Genomic DNA, 21,142 nt, shown 5'->3' with positions numbered 1-21,142 from the left:
TGGCATACATGTGAACTTTTGTTGTTATTTCAAGGAAATTCACTGTGCCTCTTGAATGTGGATTAGCAAAAGCCAGTTTGGGAAGAACAGATGAGACTGACCCTTCTGAGTGTGTGTATTTCTATTTGAAGGTATTTATTCAGATGCATACGTACTTCAGAAAGAACAATCTGCATATAGCTGGAATATTCTCTTCTTATGCCTTGAGGTGTATTTCCTCAAATCTGTTGAATAGCACTAAGACATACTTATACTTGGACGTGTAGTAGGTTTTGCTTCAAAGGACACACTGTGTTATGACACAAACATAAATAATCATTGGCATTTTGTACTCTTTACTTTAGTACCACTTGATAATAAATTTGGTTATATCTCTTTTGAATTAATTTACCTCGGCATATAATTATAACAGCTTTTATTATAGCAATGTAAAACACCCATTTTGTATTATTTTTAGGTCACCATACACCACAAAACAGCTCCCGATGGCTGGTACCAGAAGCCTCCTGCATCCGGTGACAAACACGAAGGGAAAGGAGGTGATTTAAACCAAACTACCTCAACTGAAAAAGTGTTATTTTATTTGAAAAAAAGTGAGATATTGAGAGGTTATGTGACCCTTTACAATGGTTACAAAATTATGCCAAGTAGACCATTGAGTTGACTGTACAAGCTACTGTTGATTCCATGTCATAAGGATATTACATTTCCTTGGGCTTGAATACAAGTGCCAATGAGCTGTTGAAGGGAATATCTTCTGCTTCTGAAATAAGCTCTTGAAAATGATGCTAATTTTTTTCAGATTGCCAATAAATGTCCGTTGAATTCGTAGGTGATCTCACTCTTTTTTTCCCTTCATGAGTCAGAGTACCAAAGTAGGTACTGAATAAAGTTGCACAGTAGTAAGATGGTGGTGGTGGATGTTGGGATGTTTAAGGGGGACTAAACCAGTAGTAAGAAATTTGACTCATATTCAGGAGGACACTGATTAAAATCCCACTCGGCCATTCAGATTTAGATCCCCCAATCATTTAAGGTAAATGCCAAGATGGTTTGTCAGATTTCACCCATTGCCTACTTTAAAAGGAAATACAATAGTGCTTTAACATGTTCCATGTTACAGTTTGTTGTGTACTTGTACCTCTTAAAGGAGGTATTCAATATGTTGTCCTTACATTTGGATGCAGTACTTCACTCATCCATACAGTGAGTTACAAAATCTTCAAACAACTGTGGATCATCTCCTAAATCTTGACAAGACTGTAGGATTTGCTGCCCCAATTCTTCAACCACAGCAACAGAAATGCCACACATTTTCTTTTGGGTTGACCCCAGACAGACAGTCCAGAGGATTCTATCTCTCTGTTTTTCCTTTAACTTATTCCGTGACTACTCACTTCTCGTCCATAGTTAATTGTTCGTCTTTTTATGAGAACTTTGGTGCCCCATTGGTTCAAAAACTAGAGCTACAGTTGTGTTTTCTGCCTTCTGCTATCACTTCACTATATCTTCTGGTGTATGTATTTTGATGAGATAATCATTACAGAGTAGATGTAGATGTAGTTATCCAATTTCTGGAATCATTTATCACATTGAATTATTCCTGTTGTATTTTCCCCCATTCCTGTGTGAGAGAGCTCATGAAAAATTATTTATTATTAAAAATGCACATGAGACATTTTATGTAGCTGTTTCTTCCTCTTAATTATTTATGTTAACACTCAGTTACGTATAGTAACACTCATAGGTACTTTGAATGATTATATTTTACATGCAGTTATTTTCTTCTCAGGTCTTACATTTCTCTCTCCAAGCTGCTTTATTTTCTTTTCAGGTCTTACTTTTCTCTCAACAAGTTGCAAATTTATGTGATCATTCTATTATAAATACTGCCATAGAAACAGGTTGGAAAATTGCAGACTATATCCTCAAATCACGCAGGTAATGTTTCTTTCAATTTCTCAATTTCTCTATTAAATTTTGTTTATTCATTTATGTATATTATTATTAGTATTCTCTAAACAGCTCTTTCACATAGCTCTTAACTTTTCTGCTTGTGGTTATGAGGCATGTGTATTTCTTCCCTCATATGTTCTTGAACAAATGTGTATGAATGGGTTGTTATTCTTGTGCATGCATTTTGGATCTATGCTGTGTATTTTTGAAAATATTGTGTATGCTTAAATAACTGAATGTGTGTCATCACAAAACTCATCCACAGAAATGGAAATGGTGATGCAATATCTCATCCTATTTGATTTATGTCTCGAAACATTTTGTATGGGTTTCCAGTACAGAAATGCAGCAAAGAAATTTAAAATTCCCAATGCAATGTATACTGCAGAGGTAGGCTGGGTATTGGTTGTTAAATACATCTGTAGCTTTAAACAGAACAATAATGAAACTTCCTGGCAGATTAAAACTGTATGCCGGACCAAGATTTGAACTCAGGACCTTTGACTTTCATGGGTAAGTGCTCTACCATCTGAGCTACCCAAGCATGACTCGCGCTCCATACTTTCAGCTTTACTTCTGCCAGTACCTTATCTCATACCTTCCAAACTTCACAGAAGCTGTCCTGCGAGCCTTGCAGAACTAGCACTCATGGAAGACAAGATAATTCGGAGACATTGCTTAGCCACAACCTGGGGGATGTTTCCAGAATGAGATTTTCACTCTGCAGCAGAGTGTGCACTGATATGAAACTTCCCGTGAGATTAAAACTGTGTGCTGGACCAAGACTTGAACTCAGAACCTTTGCCTTTCACAAAGGTCCATTGGATATGGTTTCAAGTCATGGCTTGTAGTGATTGAGGGAATTCTTCAAGCACAATGGTATGTCAAGGAAATCTAGCATCCTCACGTGTTACCACCCATGTGACAGCATTGTGGCACCATTTTTCAATACACTGCACATGTGTCTGGGAATTTTCTGTGTGATATTGAAGTACTCTTGTGGCCAGCAAGATCTCCAGATCTGTGCACAATATAACATGCGTGAGACCAGCTTGTTCATCGATTCTGTCCCGGTGCCAGGATGTATGATATCAAGGACTAGGTACAACAGTAGACAGTTGATGGGCAACTTGCCTTGGGAGAGGATACAACAGTTTTAAGACACACTTTCCATTCAAATCAGTATATGCCTCAAGACCAAATTGGGTGCAACACCATATTAAGTGGGCTCATACTGCCAACCTATGAAGCTTTGTATCATTTTCTCCTAGTCTTCTGCATCTTGGAGTAGCTGGCCCAATGTTTGGTTTGTCTGCACTGCAGGCTAATTCAGAATGGACTTTCTTGGAAGCAAAACATTGAGCATGCTTTCCATTGCCTTCTCCCATAGTCTGGAAAAATAAAGAAAGATATAAAGGACTAAGTACATGTGGTTGTGACTGGCAGTAGTGTCTTGGTTTATCCTTCATAAGCAGATAGGACAAACCAAGAGCTGAAGTAGTAGTAGTAGTAGTAGTAGTAGTAGTAGTAGTAGTAGTTTTATTCATCCGTAGATCTCTTTTTACAAGGATATAGGACATGTCAAAGTATTTACAAGCTTAGATCAATTTACAATAAGCTAATTCGTATACACATATATTTACAGATTTCTAGTTAGAGACAATCATTAGATTTTACTCCTGGTATACAATAATTTATTTACAAATAACTCATTAAATAATGTAATGCCACACTATTCACTCATATTTCATTATCAGTCACTGCACACACTATACACACATTGTTTCATAACACTTCACTCACTACATACACACACACACACACACACACACACACACACACACACACAGGTGATCCTTGGGCCATTTTCTGTACTGCAAGTTCCCATTTGCTATCCTGAAAAACTGAGTCAGCATCCCTTCATGAGTGAGATGTTGAGCTCAGAAAGAGGAAGAGGTGTTAGTATTGTGCTATGCATAGCTTGAGGGGAGAGTGTCTCTAGAAAGGAAAAAAGAAGAAAAATAATAAAGTGGAGGTGTTATGTGGAATATTGGATGTTTTATAATCATCATTATTATTATTATTTGTTTGTATAACATTTTTTTATCAAACCCCTACTCTGCTTTATCTAAGTAATCCTTCAATTTATAAAATGTATTGCATAACAGGTACTTTTTAGCTGCCTTCTTAAATAAGTGTATTTTTGAAATTTCTTTAATCTCTTTTGGTAATTTATTGTACAGTTTTATTCCTTGGTAGAAAATGCTGTTTTGAGTTTTATGTTTATTTTTTCTTGGTAAATGTAAGTTGAGTCTATCTCTTGTTGCATGGTCATGGACAGAGCTGTTTGTGCAGTAATTGCCAATGTTACTTTTGATGTGTACAACTGACTGGTAAATGTGTTCACATGGAGCAGTTAAAATTCCCAGTGTTTTGAACAGATCTTTACAATGAGCAGGGTTGTTAAATATAAGCAGAGTTGCTAAATATCTGAAATATGACTATCCTCCAGTGGTTTTCTGAAAGAGTTTCTATCTGTTACCTTACTTTTTTTGTCAGGCAATATATACCTTGGGAGAAGACCATGAAGGTAAAATTAAACAAATTTGAGCTCAAAAACTGTTGATCCTGCACAACATTCATGACAGGAACAGGAAAGCAAGGAAGTGACAATAGTGAATAAAACGTTCTCAGTTTCCCAGCCATGTCAATTCGAATAAAATCCTTGAGCTTTCGATGGCCATCTCCGCCATCAGTTCACTGACTGACAGTAGTGTATGAAGTACTCTAGATGTAAATGTCCTAACTCACACCCAAGTGCTCTGTAGGCACTGCCCTTATGAAATTGCAAGTTTACATACCACTAATGAACTACCTTCACTGTTTTTACTGTACTAGTAACACATATCATATTTGAAGTTTTTATGACTCTTCATGTATTGTGCTGGGTATTTCAGTTGGGTAGAACATTTCCACAAGGGACAAGAGTCCAGATTCAAATCCTGATACTGCACATGTTTTTAATGTGTAGGAATTTTCACAATATTGCTGCAGTGATGTGGTGTCATTCCACAATTAATGTGATATATGCTAGAATCATATTTATATTAAAGCTTTTATGCATGCATCATCATAGAAACTATAAGTTGAGTGGATAAATGAGAACTAGACTTTTTGAGAGGCACTCTATTATAACTGTGTCATTACATGTATGACTCAAAGCCATGAATAATATGGTTTACACATTTGATTTACTTTTGTTGTGTGGTTTGGCATATTCAAGGAAACTGAAATGATTAGGAAGTTCATTTACATCCAAAGTTTTTTAGGATGTAAAGTCTGATAATACTGATAGTGTATTTTCAAAGAATTTTGATGCATGAGGACTGTTTGAAAAGTAATTATTTCCATTACTTGTTGATTTATAAGTCATTTTGAGCACTTGATATTGTATGTTCTCCCTAGTGTGGACTGAGTTTCAGATCATTTTGACTAAAGACAGAGGTATAGCTGTCTGCAATAGTGGCATCATTTACAAGGCTATGTTACAACTGGCAACCTTTAATTAAAATTTTGGGCAATGAAAATTAAATTCTGATAACATTCATTTACATTCACATGTAATGGATGGAAATATTGATCTGATAAGTTAATTGTTGGGTATTGTACACAAAATTCATGATGAAGAAAACAATTGTTGAACTGCTGTAAATGAGTGGGTGACGAGATATTGATGATGAGTTTGTACTTTTGTACAACATTGTCATAAAATCATGTAGGACAAAAAACGTGTAACATAAAATCAGCATACATGTGAAACAAACATTCTTTTACATTACAGTACAGTTTCTATGACTGCTTTCAAACTGGGTGAAATGAATAGTGTTTAGTATGGGTACTCAGTATTTAGTAACATCTTCCCATAACAGCCTAAACTCATGAATAAACTTGGATAGATAAACTTACATAATAATAGTATTTCTTTTCATATAATTTCATCCCATTATAAGAAAAGAAATAAACTGATCTGGCAGTTGGTTAGCAAAGATTTGTTCCTGATGATGGTGATAAAAACTGCTGGCTTTAGTAATAAGAAAAAAACAATTTTATAAACAAATATGTTGTGATAGAGGGAAGACATACTATACAGCATAACCTTTTAAACTTATTGTTGTTGAGGTTGTTGCCTTCTGTCCTAAGACTAGCTTGATGCAACTTTCCATGTCATTGTACCATGTGAAAGTCTCTTCTTCTCTTCATAACTACCTCAGTTTGCATGCAATTGAATCTGCTTAACACCCTGGTCTCCTCTACAATTTTTACACCCCACACTTCCTTCCATTATCATGTTGACAGTTCCTTCATGCCCCAGTATGTGTCCTATCAACCAATCCCTTCTTTCAGTCAAGTTGTGCCATAAATTTCATTTTTCCTCAGTTCAATTAAGAATGTCCTCATCTGTTATTCAGTCATTCATCTAATCTTCAGCATTCTTCTGTAGCACCACATTTTAAAAGCTTACATTCTGTTTTTGTCTGAACTATATATTCTCCTCTTTTCCAGAAATATTTTTCTTACCAGGCTGATTTTTATGTCCTTTCTATGTCAGCTGTCATTTGTTATTTTGCTCCACATATAGCAAAACTCATCTACTACTTTTAGTGCCTTATTCCAAAATCTAATTTTCTCAAGTAGGATTCTCAGCCACGTATGTAATACCTCTTTGGAGCAGGGTGTTTTCCCCGATAGACTGAAATATGCCATTGTAAAACCATTGCATAAAAAGGGGGATACGTCAGATGTCAACAACTATCGCCCAATCTCTCTTCTGACAGCTCTATCAAAAATTTTTGAGAAAGTAATGTATTCAAGAGTAGCCTCCCATATATGTAAAAATAAAGTACTAACAAAATGTCAGTTTGGTTTTCAGAAAGGCTTTTCAACAGAAAATGCTATATACGCTTTCACTGATCAAATATTAAATGCTCTGAATAACCGGACATCACCCATTGGTATTTTTTGTGATCTCTCAAAGGCCTTTGGCTGTGTAAATCATGGAATTCTTTTAGATAAGCTAAATCATTATGGTTGGAGGGGGGCAGTGCACAAATGGTTTAATTCATACTTAACTGGAAGAATGCAGAAAGTTGAAATAAGTGGTTCATGTAATGTTAATACAACAGCTGATTCCTCAAACTGGGGGGCTATCAAGCACGGGGTCCCACAGGGTTCGGTCTTAGGTCCTTTACTGTTCTTGATATACATTAATGACTTACCATTCCATATTGATGAAGATGCAAAGTTAGTTCTTTTTGCTGATGATACAAGTATAGTAATAACATCCAAAAACCAAGAACTAAGTGATGTAATTGTAAATGATGTTTTTCACAAAATTATTAAGTGGTTCTCAGCAAACGGACTCTCTTTAAATTTTGATAAAACACAGTATATACAGTTCCGTACAGTAAATGGCACAACTCCAGTAATAAATATAGACTTTGAACATAAGTCTGTAGCTAAGGTAGAATTTTCAAAATTTTTAGGTGTGTCCATTGATGAGAGGTTAAACTGGAAGCAACACATTGATAGACTGCTGAAACGTCTGAGTTCGGCTACGTATGCTATTAGGGTTATTGCAAAATTTGGTGATAAGAATCTCAGTAAATTAGCTTACTATGCCTACTTTCATTCACTGCTTTTGTATGGTATCATATTCTGGGGTAATTCATCCTTGAGTAGAAAAGTATTCATTGCTCAAAAACGTGTAATCAGAATAATTGCTGGGGCCCACCCACAGTCATCTTGCAGACATCTATTTAAGGATCTAGGGATCCTCACAGTAACCTCACAGTATATATAATCACTTATGAAATTTGTTGTTAATAATCCAGCCCAGTTCAAAAGTAATAGCAGTGTGCATATCTGTAACACCAAGAGAAAGGATGATCTTCACTATGCAAGGTTAAATCTGACTTTGGCACAGAAGGGGGTAAATTATGCTGCCACAAAAGTCTTTGGTCACCTACCAAACAGCATCAAAAGCCTGACAGATAGTCAACCAACATTTAAAAATAAATTAAAAGAATTTCTAGATGACAACTTCTTCTACTCATTGGCTGAATTTTTAGATATAAATTAAGGGAGGGAAAAAAACTAACTTAAGCATTAGTGTCATGCAATATTTTGTGTAATGTAATATCTTGTACATACATCTTTCATTAACCTGACACGTTCCACATCATTACGAGGTGTCGTATTCATGATCTATGGAACAAGTATTAATCTAATCTAATATAATCTAATCTAATCAATGTAGTTTAATTTAATTGTACTACCATTACCCCTGTTTTACTTTTGTTGATGTTCATTTTATAATCTCTTTCTAAGGTATTGCCCATTCTTCAAAGTCCAGTCCAATCTCTGACAGAATTACAATGTCATTGGCAAACCTCAGTGTTTTTATTTCTTCTCCCAGAACTTCAATTCCCTTTCCAAAATTCTCATTGGTTTCCTTCATAGCTTGCTCAGTGTAGAGATTGAATAACATTTGGGATAGCTTACAACCTTGCCTCACAAAATTTCAAAGATTGTAGTCCAGTCATCATCATCATCATCATCATCATCATCATCATAATCATTATCATCCCATCTTTGTTCCATCTTATTCACTGGGTGAGGTGGTGCAGTGGTTAGCACACTGGACTCGCATTCAGGAAGATGTGGTTCAGACCCATGTACAGCCATCCAGATTTAGGTTTTTTATGATTTCCCTAAATTTTCCCAGGCAAATTCTGGGATGGTCCCTTTGAAAGGTCACTGCTGATTTTCTTTCCCATCCTTGACACAAACTGAGCTTGTGATCCAACTATGATGACCTCAATGTTGATGGGACATTAAACCCAATCTTCCTTCTTGCCTTCCATCTTATTCAACAGGGTAGCAAATGAGGCTTCTCCATCAATTATTGTCCTTAAACTTCTCTCCCATGTCAATAGTGTGCCAGACATGCCCTTTCTGCTCAATGTCAGATTTCTCCATATCTTTTTACTGAGTTTTGATCTTCCTCTTGATTTTGTATCTCTGAATTTCATATTGTACAATAATCTTGGTAGCCTTTTAGCATCTATGTGCTGTGGCAAGTTTATTTTGTCTTACGACTTGAGCCTGTTTTTGTTTTTCCTCAGTTTGAATTCTCTCTCTATGTCCATCTGACCAAGGTACAAACAAACCTCACCTCAGCTGTCTAAATTCTTCTTATGGTCCATGTTTAAAATCATATGTCGTAATTGGCATGTAATAAGTAGAATTTGGTACTTTCTTGTTCTGTATTATGTGTTTAACTATTTCATAGAAGTTACTATCTGCTGGAATTCTGTGAGCAATTTCTTTGTTTATGGAACCAGTATTAGAGACAACATTACCCAGATATATGCAATGATGGATTGTCTGTAGCTGTTTCCTCTCCATTTTGGCATGTCTGATTGGTTGCTCTTATCTTTTCAGGACCATTACCTCACTTTTCTCCTGGCTGGAGAAGAGACCATATACTTTAGCAGCTTCTGCCCAGGTGTTTATTTGATCTTGAAGGTCTTCCTTATAATTGCACCACAAACGTATGCCATCAGCAGAAAAACATGGATTTTGCTTTTCCACCTCTGATGGATTGGTGTACTTTTACCTGGATCTCATTCGTTTCAGTAATGAAAAGGAGAGGAGACAGAACTCCATCTTTGCTTAATCCATATTTCATGCAAAAGATTTCAGCCATTCCTATGGGTATTTTAATTGTATTGAAGTTATCTTCATACAAATTCTTGACCCTATGTAGCTTGTCATCCTGTATCCCAATTTTCTTCGGAGTTTCCCCACACCTTTTCCCTGTCTATGGCATCAAACACTGCCTTTGTATACAGAAAGGTTAATGTCTGTGGCATCAAACACTGCCTTTGTATACAGAAAGGTTAATACAAATATTATGTTCATTTCATAAGGTAGCCAAACAGGAGAATTACTGACTGTTATGTCCTACATATTTGTAGTGATTACTGATGAAATTAGCATATATTCTATGGGAATCTGCCTGTTTTTATTCATCAGACTCTTGGAATAAGTATGAAGAACACCTGCTTCATTAAAGGTTTCATATTTTCAATTTAGTCCTGTTGCTGTTCCTGTCATAAATTTCCTAAGAAACCTGTAGCACAAGTGTTTCGAGAATTTAATTGTATATATTAAACTGAAATGCTTGCAATCTGTTTTCTTATAAGACTGCATGTTAATGCTTTCATACTGATAGTACATCCCTCTCTTCATTAGTCTTCGCAGTATGGTAACATGCTTTTACTTAAGCTTCACTAGTGTTGAGGCACTCAGAGATTATTGAAATCACAGCACAAGACCTCATCCATTTTTGGTCTCTGGTGCATGATACCAACAGTAATCGCAGTTTGCATGACACAATATGCACGCTTAACATAATGTTGTTTGCAAGTTAAAGTTTGTTCTTTCTCTGGCTTTTGAATTCCCAGAGTTGTCTGTGAATGAATCTTGAATATGCTCTCAATATTTTGTTACCTGTAAGTATGACTGAAAATAATATTGTGTAAACAATAACCTATGACTTTTTATGACAGCTGCTTACTAAACCAGTGTGCAGAATTAATTTAGTGCTGGATTATGTTTTCTAAACTGCAAACTGCAATACACAAAATTATTTTTCCTTATTTGTTGCTAAAAGTTCAGCATGAGGGTCTGTTATCGCGCGCTGCGGAATTTGAATCCGCACCAGACGTCTCTGCACTGTAAGCTGTGGCGGCGCACGACTCCTGGCCCACTTTTAATGTGGGGGCACCACAATGGAACATGTGGTCCCAGCAGCCAATAGCGGCACCCCCGAGAGTGTACTTAATCGCCGGCCACTCATCCAGTCAGTCTAATCTCGCTTACGTCGGTTTACACCTCGCTTGCACTAGACTGCTTTCTTCCTGGTTCATGTACGAGTTTGTTTTGTTGTTCGGTCTAGTTGTATTCGTTCTGTCCCCATGTCCATCCTTTTCCATTGTGTTGTTGTTCGCGGGCCTCTCCGTGGGTTCCGCCGCGCCTTCCTTCAGTGCTACCCCGCGACCGTCCTGGTCGCAGTTACAACAGAGGGTGTACTGAAAGTAATGCCTCTGAATTTTTAATGTCAAAACACTTAAAGCTTTCTAGATAGAACGAACATTATTCACATTCTACAACTTTATTCTTCGTATCTACATATTTATTTCCCAACATAGTCACCCTACGGATGAACATGTTTCTCCCAACAAAAACCAGTTTGTTGATACCATTAGTGTTGAATGTTTAATCTTGTTGTCAGAGCCACAACCTGAACACTGCTTGCACTACTTCATCACTATCAAAGTGAAGTTGTCAAATGTATTCTTTAAGCATTGGAAATAGATGAAACTGGTAGGATGTTGAGACTGTGAGGAGAATGATTGATGGCAGTGAACCAGAGGTATTGTGCAGTTGCAGATGTTGTGACGCTTGTGTATAGTCTGACATTTTCATGCTGTAGGAGAGGGTGCTCCATGTGTGGGTGAACTCACCCTAGTAACAAACACATTTCTCCCAACAAGAAATCAGTTTGTTGATACCATCACTGTAGAATGTTTGACTTTGTTGACAGAGCTGCAACCTCACCTCAGCTTGCACCACTTCATCACTAACAAAGTGAAGTTGTCAAAGATATTCCTTAAGTTTTGGAAACAAATGAAAATGGCATGAAGGCAAGTTGGGGTTGTGAGAAGAATGATCGATGACAGTGAACCCGAGGTGTTGAATGGTTGCAGATGTCACAACACTTGTGTGTGGTATGGTACTGTTATGCTGAAGGAGAAAATGCTGCTTGTGTGGGCGATCCCTGTGGATTAGAAACTCAGTTACAGCATGCTGTTTCTCATGCACTGACATAGTTACTGCCATGTTACACGCTAAAATTCACAACTGTTTAATGATGAATAACTGCAAATATTTAGACATGAGGAATAAAGATGTAGAATGATAATAATGTTTGCTTTATTTAAAAAGGTTTAAGAGTTTTTACATAAAAGAGTCAGAGGAACTACTTTTCAGCACATCCCCATGTCTTAAGCAGTTCAAAGAGGTACAAAAAGTGCACATAAGAATTGGAAATAATAGACAGGGTTACTATAACAACTTGATAATAGTGGATTATAGTAATCAGTGTGTCAAAGAAATGAACAAAAAGTTGGAAAGAAATTGACATAGAAATGAAGGACAGAGAAAGGTAGAAAATTAGTAGAAGAATGAGAGGATAAGGAAATAGGGAAACTAAACAATAAACAATAGAAAATAAATAAATGTAGGTGAAAAATTAAGAAAACTCAAAAAAGTTAAGAAGAGGTGACATATAGATAGAAAAAGAGGAAGACAACATGTGAAGGAAGCTGTTGGAGATATCTTAGATGGTAAAAAGACAGAAGAAAATATTATAAGTAGAGACTGTGTGAAATATGAGATTCAAACTTGTAGCAGAAAGTTGGCTTTGTTTTCCAGGACCTAGAATTATTGATGGGGAATGAGGGAGGCAAATGATGCTAATGGAGATATCAGGTACCTATTGCAATGTACCACAGCATTTTCAAGAGCAAGGTATTCATATTAGAAGAAAACATATTTTGTCTCTTTGCCAGTTTATTGTAGTTGAAAGATTTTTGGTATACTCATAAAATTTTAGTATACTAAACAAGAATTGCCATTCAGTTCAAAGACAATGTGAGTACTATTCAATTTGTACTGCTGGTATTGATTGGTGATTCCACAACAGGATGTCTCTGAGATAGTAATTTAGTTCTGACATCAAATGTGTCAAATTGTGACAATCCACTTAAATGATTGCCAGTTCTCATGATTGAGAACTTTTACTTTAGTATTAATTTTTACAGGGGTCATGCCATGAAATATGTATGCTGTCCCAACACTGACCACTGTTTCTAATTGTAATTGCATTACGCTTTCACTATTTCATGTACCTGTTCTAACTGTACACCAATAACCCATAGCCACTGCAATTCAGAGAGAGATCCCATTGTGTCACAGTTAATTCCATTCAACTGAATGAATGAGTAAATAATACACACTCAGCAGATATACCTATATAAAAATAAAATGCAAATTGTAAAATAAAATAGTGACAAAATATTATAATTAAAATAGAAAGAAACTTCCACATGGGAAAAATATATTAAGAACAAAGGTTCCAAGACTTACCAAGCGGGAAAGCACCGGCAGACAGGCACAATGAGCAAAACACACAAACACACACACAGAATTACTAGCTTTCACAACCGATGGTTGCTTCTTCAGGAAGGAGAGGGAAAGACGAAAGGATGTGGGTTTTAAGGGAGAGGGTAAGGAGTCATTCCAATCCCGGGAGTGGAAAGACTTCCCTTAGGGGGAAAAAAAGGACAGGTGTACACTCACACACACACACACGCACACATATCCATCCGCACATACACAGACACAAGCAAACATATTTAGGCAAAGAGTAAGGGCAGAGATGTCAGTCGAGGCGGAAGTACAGAGGCAAAGAAGTCGTTGAAAGACAGGTGAGGTATGAGCGGCGGCAACTTGAAATTAGCGGAGGTTGAGGCCTGGCGGATATCGAGAAGAGAGGATATACTGAAGAAGGGCGAGTTCCCATCTCCGGAGTTCGGATAGGTTGTTGTTGGTGGGAAGTATCCAGATAACCCGGACGGTGTAACACTGTGCCAGGATGTGCTGGCCGTGCACCAAGGCATGTTTAGCCACAGGGTGATCCTCATTACCAACAAACACTGTCTGCCTGTGTCCATTCATGCGAATGGACAGTTTGTTGCTGGTCATTCCCACATAGAAAGCGTCACAGTGCAGGCAGGTCAGTTGGTAAATCACGTGGGTGCTTTCACACGTGGCTCTCCCTTTGATCGTGTACACCTTCCGGGTTACAGGACTGGAGTAGGTGGTGGTGGGAGGATGCATAGGACAGGTTTTACACCGGGGGCGGTTGCAAGGGAAGGAGCCAGAGGGTAGGGAAGGTGGTTTGGGGATTTCATAGGGATGAACCAAGAGGTTACGAAGGTTAGGTGGACGGCGGAAAGACACTCTTGGTGGAGTGGGGAGGATTTCATGAAGGATGGATCTCATTTCGGGGCAGGATTTTAGGAAGTCGTATCCCTGCTGGAGAGCCACATTCAAGGTCTGATCCAGTCCCGGGAAGTATTCTGTCACAAGTGGGGCACTTTTGGGGTTCTTCTGTGAGAGGTTCTGGGTTTGAGGGGATGAGGAAGTGGCTCTGGTTATCTGCTTCTGTACCAGGTTGGGAGGGTTGTTGCGGGATGCGAAAGCTGTTTTCAGGTTGTTGGTGTAATGGTCGAGGGATTCAGGACTGGAGCAGATTCGTTTGCCACGAAGGCCTCGCTGTAGGGAAGGGACCGTTTGATATGGAATGGGTGGCAGCTGTCATAATATGTTCCACATACTTATCAGAAATCAGTGTGGCCAAAGGGTAACTTTTGGGTGTTTAAACTTGGATTTAAAATCCTGGTCATGGCCCAAGTGCTTTATAAATTCTGTGAGTAAATGACTACCACTCATTTATCAGTAAAACGTAATACTTGCAGATAAGCTGCCTCTGTCCAGTCAGTGAGTATGTTCTGGAATATGACAGCAGAAACCTGCATTCTCCATCTAACACTAGTGCTCCCATATTCTAGGGACAGGAACTGGCTTTGGAACATGTATTTGTCTCTTACCATCCATTTGGGTTTCGCTTAATAGTAATTTATTTCCCCTTTCTTCTTAACTAACTCTCTTTCACATCTTTCCTTTTCCTACCATTTCTGTTTGTTTTGGTCCATGCTTTCTTTCTCTATCTTTATAATGTATTCTCTTTCTTTTCTTAATGATTCTGCGTGTATTATATTCGTTTCCTTTTCATTTTCTTAAGTATTTCTTTGTTTGCTTTTTCTTTTCTTTAAATTTCTCGGTATAGTATTTTCTGTTACCTTAATGTATATCATTCTTTACCATACAGAAATTCCTTAAATTGATTTTCTTAAAAGCACCAAAAGCTTGAGAAATGATGCCCATTTTCCCTAGTTACCTTCCTGTGCATGTCTTCTTTTCCACATTAACTAGAAATGATGTGCTTAAATATTTTGGAATGTGTGTGTCAGAAAAGTCTCATTGCATAAAGAATGCACTATTAATAATAATGATGAAATTAGTCATCATTTATCCTTCCCCATTCATTGCTATTCGTGCATGATCTCATAATTGTGTGATATTTGCTCAGAAGTATTACTTAACCATTTATCTGAGAGTGTGACTTGGATTCAGGATGATGTGATGTCATCCTGCACCTGTGTGGAATCAACATGAGACGAGTTGATTTGCAGCCTGGGCTTTATACAACAGCTACCCCAACCTAATTGTGTCACAGCTTGTGTGATGTCACAAGTGTGAGTCAACATATTATATACTTATAACATAGAATTGTAGATGTATGGTGGCTTCCCAGGAGCTTAATTCTAACAGTGTGTTGACTACTAATATTTTGCTACATTAAAAAATTCAGGATGGAATGTAACAATATTATGAAAAGGATTGTTGCTACTCAACATATAGCAGAGTTGCTGAGTCACAGATAGGCACAACAAAAACACTGTCAGGAAGTTAGCTTTCAGCCAACAACCTACACACACACACACACACACACACACACACACACACACACACACACACACACACACAGTCACGCAAGCACAACTCGCACACACATGACCTCAGTCTGTGGCAGCTGAAGCCAGCCTTGTTGTGCTGATAGCTCACTATCTGATAGTCTTTTTGTTGTGCCTATCTGTGACTCACCATCTGTGCTATATGGTAAGTAACAACTATCCTTTTATCCTTTTGCTACATTAAAAAAAAAATAGAAGTACATTGTTGAGAGAATAATGTAGTAAACATATATATAATAATTTGTGCATGTTTCAGTTCAGTACAGACATTGTGTGAAGGTCTTGGGTAGTAATACTGAAGTATAATGAGAAGTAGTAATATCTTAATGTGTCCAGAGCTGTGTCAGTTGTAATCTGATATTTGGTAAAACAATGGAAGTGTCTTATTGGCTGTTTTCAATAAGTTGACTTGAATCATCAACATTTATGTATCACATGATAGTTTGGACAGCCAAGAGAAACCTCATAGTGTTGAAATTGTGATATTCAGTACCCCTTGTTTGATGATAACATATTTTATTGGCATATGACGGTTTTTCTGATTATAAAAGCAACCATCTTTTACCTAAGTCAGTGGACATGTAGTAAGTAATCATGACCAACAATATCTGACTTTCAACTGTACAGAGAAGTTGTAATTGCTCAAATGAAATACTGGTTTTGTGCTAATGATTTTTATTCGGTTTAGGGAGTAAACTGACAGTACCAAGTTTGTCTTTGCCATGCTAGTGTAGAATGTGTCATAAAATCAGCTAATTGCAAAATCCATGTGTTTCACTTGTTTATTCACAAAATTAAGACCTTATATTGTCTTCCATACAATTATTCCCCTACTCTTTGCATATGTACACATGATTTAATACACAGTTTTCAGCATTTTTAGAAACTTGTAAGTGGTGTGTTTAAGATACGAGGGGTAGTCAAATGAAAACCAAACACCCACAATAATGGGACCATGGAATGGTTCCATTCAAAAGTAATCACCACATACATTAAGAAATTTATTCCACTGGGAAATGAGATGATCAGTTCCTGTTTCGTAGAATGTGGTTGGCTGCTGATGGACCCACAACTGTACCCACGCTTGCACTTCTCCATATGACAAAAACTGTCACCCAGACATGTCTTTCTGCAGGTTGGCAAAGATGTGAAAATCACATGGTGACAGATCCAGGCTGTACAGAGGCTGTTGCAGTATTTCTCAACCAAATCACTAAAGCTTAGTGTTTGTCTGGTTGGCAGCATGGGGGTGGGCATCACCACACAACAGGATAATTCTGTTCAATGACCAGACTGATTCTGTCTGGCAGCATTCCAACAGCCTGAGGGCAAATGGAAAAGCCAAAGCTATTCACACAAGTTCCGGGTAGGTCATGATGACTTTCTTCTTCAACTGTAGGGGCCCTCTGCTCATCAACCACAACCACTGTGCATTGCTACAAAGACACTTGCAGAAACTGTGACATAAAAATAAAACACCCATGAATGCTGTTGGACAGTCATCATGTTGTGCAACAATACCCACCCTCACACTACCAGTGGTACAAAGGCTATGCTTAAGTGATTTGGTTGGGAAATGCTGTAACATCCTCCATACAACCCAAATCTTTTACCATGTGATTTTCATGTCTTTATTGACCTGTCAGTTTCAATCAGACAAGGAAATGCAGGAGTGGATGTGGCTGTGGATCTGTCAGTGGCCAACTGCATTGTACAAAACAGCAGTTGATCATCTCATCTCCCACTGGGATAAATGTCTTAATGTGTTTGGTGATAATTTTCCAGTGAAACCATTCCATGGTCTCATTGTGGTGGGTGTTGTTTTCATTTGACTGCCCTTATATTTTGTAGTACATTTCATATCTGACCACTCTGGCAAAAGCTTTAATATAATCTGTGAATGAATGATTTTTTAGTTAATTGCTAGTGTTTATACTGTAGTAGTTGAGCTTTCCCAAGACAGCAATACCATATCGGATTGCAGATTTGGAGTAACCATCATATGGATACTTGCCATATGGTCAGGTCAGGTGCAGTTGGCAGTATGTGCAATGCAAATGCAAAGCTGGTTAATTAGGTTTCTATGTTCTCACTGTGTTTGTGCTAGCTAAAATCTTCATCTAAATTAACCTAAGGATCTGACTAAGTCAGTTTCTTCTACATGTTAATGTGTACAATTTTTAATTTTTTGGTTCTAAGCTGCATCATGTAGGTTTTAGAAATGCTCACATTCCGTCCATAAGCTGAGTTTCTAAGCTACTGAGAATACTGATCGATTATCATTTCAGGAATATATTCTGCATTCTGATTTTCAATTAACCCAGAAAAATCATCTTCAGACAAAGCTGATGGAGACCTGATATTTACTGATAAATCATTCTCATGGGAAAGAAACATGACTAGGCCTAATATAGAGCCTTGTGAAGTACCCTGTTATATTATTTTTGTCAGGGATTCTTGCATTATTCCCTGTGCTCATCTAACTATGAACATTGTATCAGTTCTAGATAATTCACCTAAGAAGAGATTAAAATGGTAAATTTGTAGTATTACCTGTAATCTGTAGGAGCTTTTCAGTGTTTACATAACATCATTTAGCAGAAATTTTCATCTTCCTCAGTTATCCTATTTCTGTTTACTGATATTTTATGTTCCATAATTATATTTAAGTGCAATGACTGAAATACATAACAAAGTTGTTTCATCAAAATGCATATATTTGCAACTTTCAGATTTGAAGACACTGAAAATCAGCACCTGACACAATTTCCTAAAAATGAGTCACACTTTCACAAAGTAGCTATTGTTGGTGCAGGAATTTCTGGTCTTGCAGCTGCAAAAAGTCTGATTGAAGGTGGGATTCAAGATATTGTGATATTGGAGGGTAAGTACCTATGTTTAGCCTCTTAGTCAAAACAAATACCGTAGTTTGAAATGAGAAAGAAGTAGAACAATGAACTTACCTTGGATAGATGTGGTCAGCACACTTCATACAAGAAAAAACTGCTAGCTGGTAGAATGGCTGACCTGTGTTTATCTTTAGGAAATGGAATTCTTAGTACTGACAATGGACACATGTAAAACCTGAAACAAACATCCCAGTTTTCAGAATAGATAGCTCCTTCCTTGGGTAGGAAAGAGGGATAAATTTTGGAAGATTAAAAAGCAGGTAGTGAAATTTTTAGTGCTGCCGATAGCCACATATAAAAGTAGAAGCAATTATTCCAGCTTTCGCAACTGATAGGTCCTCACTCAGGGAGGAAGATTTGAAAAGAGGGGCAGATCACCCACACATCAGGTAGAGAAAAACACGTATGTTGTGAGGACAAAGGGGTGACATCAGAGAGAGTGGAATTTCTAACATAATGCTATGGTAAGCATTATGCCAGCCTCATCCCAGACATGATGAAAGACGGAGTGAGAGGTAAAAAAGAGTGAGAGATAAAAAAAGAGTGAGAGGAAGAGAAATCAGAACTTGGGAGTATAATGGAATTAAGAACTTGAAGGAAAGCAAAAAAAGGAACTGGAGAAAATCAAAAGTTGTGTGTGTGTGTGTGTGTGTGTGTGTGTGTGTGTGTGAGAGAGAGAGAGAGAGAGAGAGAGAGAGAGAGAGAGAGAGTAGTGGGAGGAGGGAGGGTGGGGAAGCAGTGAGTGGAGAGCATGAAGGGAAAAAAAAATGAAAAATAACAAAGTAAAATAAATTTCTGAATAAGTAAGTCTTCAAGACAGTTATTATGGCCATTCATGTGCTCAGCCTGTTTGATGAAGGTTCTACCCTATAAATTTTTTTAAAAAAACCTGCTGTGCACTGACCACATGCCAATTGATAAGCAAAATGTGTGATTTCAGATGTTGCCCCGCCTTTCATGTCATGGGATTTGCTAATGATGGGGCTAGAGTAAGTGGTAGTGAGTGGGTTCATGGGCCAGGTTTTGCAACAGGATTGACTGCAGAACTAAGAACCTTAAAGTAGGGATTAAGGTCTGGGAATACGGTTATACAAAAATGTTCCAAAGGTTAGGATGACAATGAAAGCCAACAATGGATGGTGTCTGAAGGTTATCAGAAAGAGTTGATCTCATTTCAGGACTTGACTCGAGAAAGTCGTGGCCTTAACTGAGTAATGTTCTTAGGCATATGAGGCCAGCATCACATTGTGCGACAAGGGTGTTGCTAATAAGTGTTTTGAAAGTGGGAGCTGTATTTGGTGGAGGGTGAAGGAGAAAATCCCTGGCAGTTTTTTGACAAGGTCTGTGAGGTAGTTGCAGGATAATAATAATAATAATAATAATAATAATAATAATAATAATAATAATGGCGTGTGACGAGGGCCTCCCGTCGGGTAGACCGCTCGCCTGATGCAAGTCTTTCGATTTGACGCCATTTTGGCAACTTGCGCATCGATGGGAATGAAATGATGATGAGTAGGACAACACAACATCCAGTCCCTGAGCGGAGGAAATCTCCGACCTAGGCGGGAATTGAACCCGGGCCCTTAGGATGTTGCACTGACCACTCAGCTACCGGAGGGGGGGGGGCAGCTGCAGGATAGGAAAGACTGGAAGAGCTTGTCAGTATAGCTGTAGAGGGTTTGTTGGTGGAACAGATAAGTTTGCCACAGATGGCTAAGATATAAGGAGTATTTGATGTGGAATGGGTGACAGCTGTCAAAATTGAGTTACTGTTGTTTATGGTTTTGTTTTAAACAAACAGGTGTGGATGTGAGCAGTACTGAGATGAAGATGAATGCCAAGGAAGTTGGCTTTGGGTCTGAAATGGAGCATGTTAATTTGTGTTGGGAGAAGGAATTAAGCTTTTACAGAAAGTGTAAGTTCATACCACAAAAATGCCATTGATAAATTTGTGCTAAGTCAGGGGGTCCATCTCATGGGTCTTGAGAATGCTTCTTTGATGTGGCTCATGAAAGGTTGGCTTAGGATGGGGCCATACTGTTTTACCTAGTGGTTAATGTATTTCCTGGTTTGTTTGTGGCTTGGCTTCAGATGTAAAGCAGTAACAAAAAAGGATGAAGTTGGCTAAGGTAAATGAGGTTTTAGGTTGTCTTTCAGGTCGCAGAGGTAATGTTCTAAGACTGAGAGGGCATATATATATATGGCATGCTGGTGTAGAACAAGGTCACATCAACAGTGAAAAGGAGGGTTGTAGGTGGGATGAGGGTGGTAATGGATTTGAGTTGTTCCAGGAAGTGATTGGTGTCTTTTACGTAGCATGGGAAGCCACTGCATGATGCATTGGAAGTGGTGGTCTACTGGATATGGTGCTGTGGCGTTGATATAAACATAGCCCACAAACAAGGAGTCTCTCTCCTCTCATGAGTTCTTTGGACAAAAAGTTTGAGTTGATTCAGTCTGTTTATGTGACTTATTGTATTTACACAT

At 37.9% G+C, this 21,142-nt stretch overlaps 1 protein-coding gene across 4 annotated transcripts in view; it reads left to right on the top strand.

The window, feature by feature from the left end:
- The window catches only part of LOC126337850 (uncharacterized), a 152,543-nt gene that overhangs the window by 81,399 nt on the left and 50,002 nt on the right, over nt 1-21,142 (top strand). For all 4 annotated transcript variants that reach the window (XM_050001503.1, XM_050001505.1, XM_050001506.1 and 1 more), the window contains exons 8-10: nt 458-539; nt 1,835-1,941; nt 18,476-18,627. In XM_050001503.1, coding sequence (XP_049857460.1) covers nt 458-539; nt 1,835-1,941; nt 18,476-18,627 — 341 coding nt within the window. The remainder of the gene's footprint in view (nt 1-457; nt 540-1,834; nt 1,942-18,475; nt 18,628-21,142) is intronic.

This window comes from Schistocerca gregaria, chromosome 1, assembly GCF_023897955.1.
Source record: "Schistocerca gregaria isolate iqSchGreg1 chromosome 1, iqSchGreg1.2, whole genome shotgun sequence".
In the NCBI taxonomy this organism is placed as follows: domain Eukaryota; kingdom Metazoa; phylum Arthropoda; class Insecta; order Orthoptera; family Acrididae; genus Schistocerca; species Schistocerca gregaria.
This window is presented reverse-complemented; position numbering and strand designations above follow the sequence as displayed.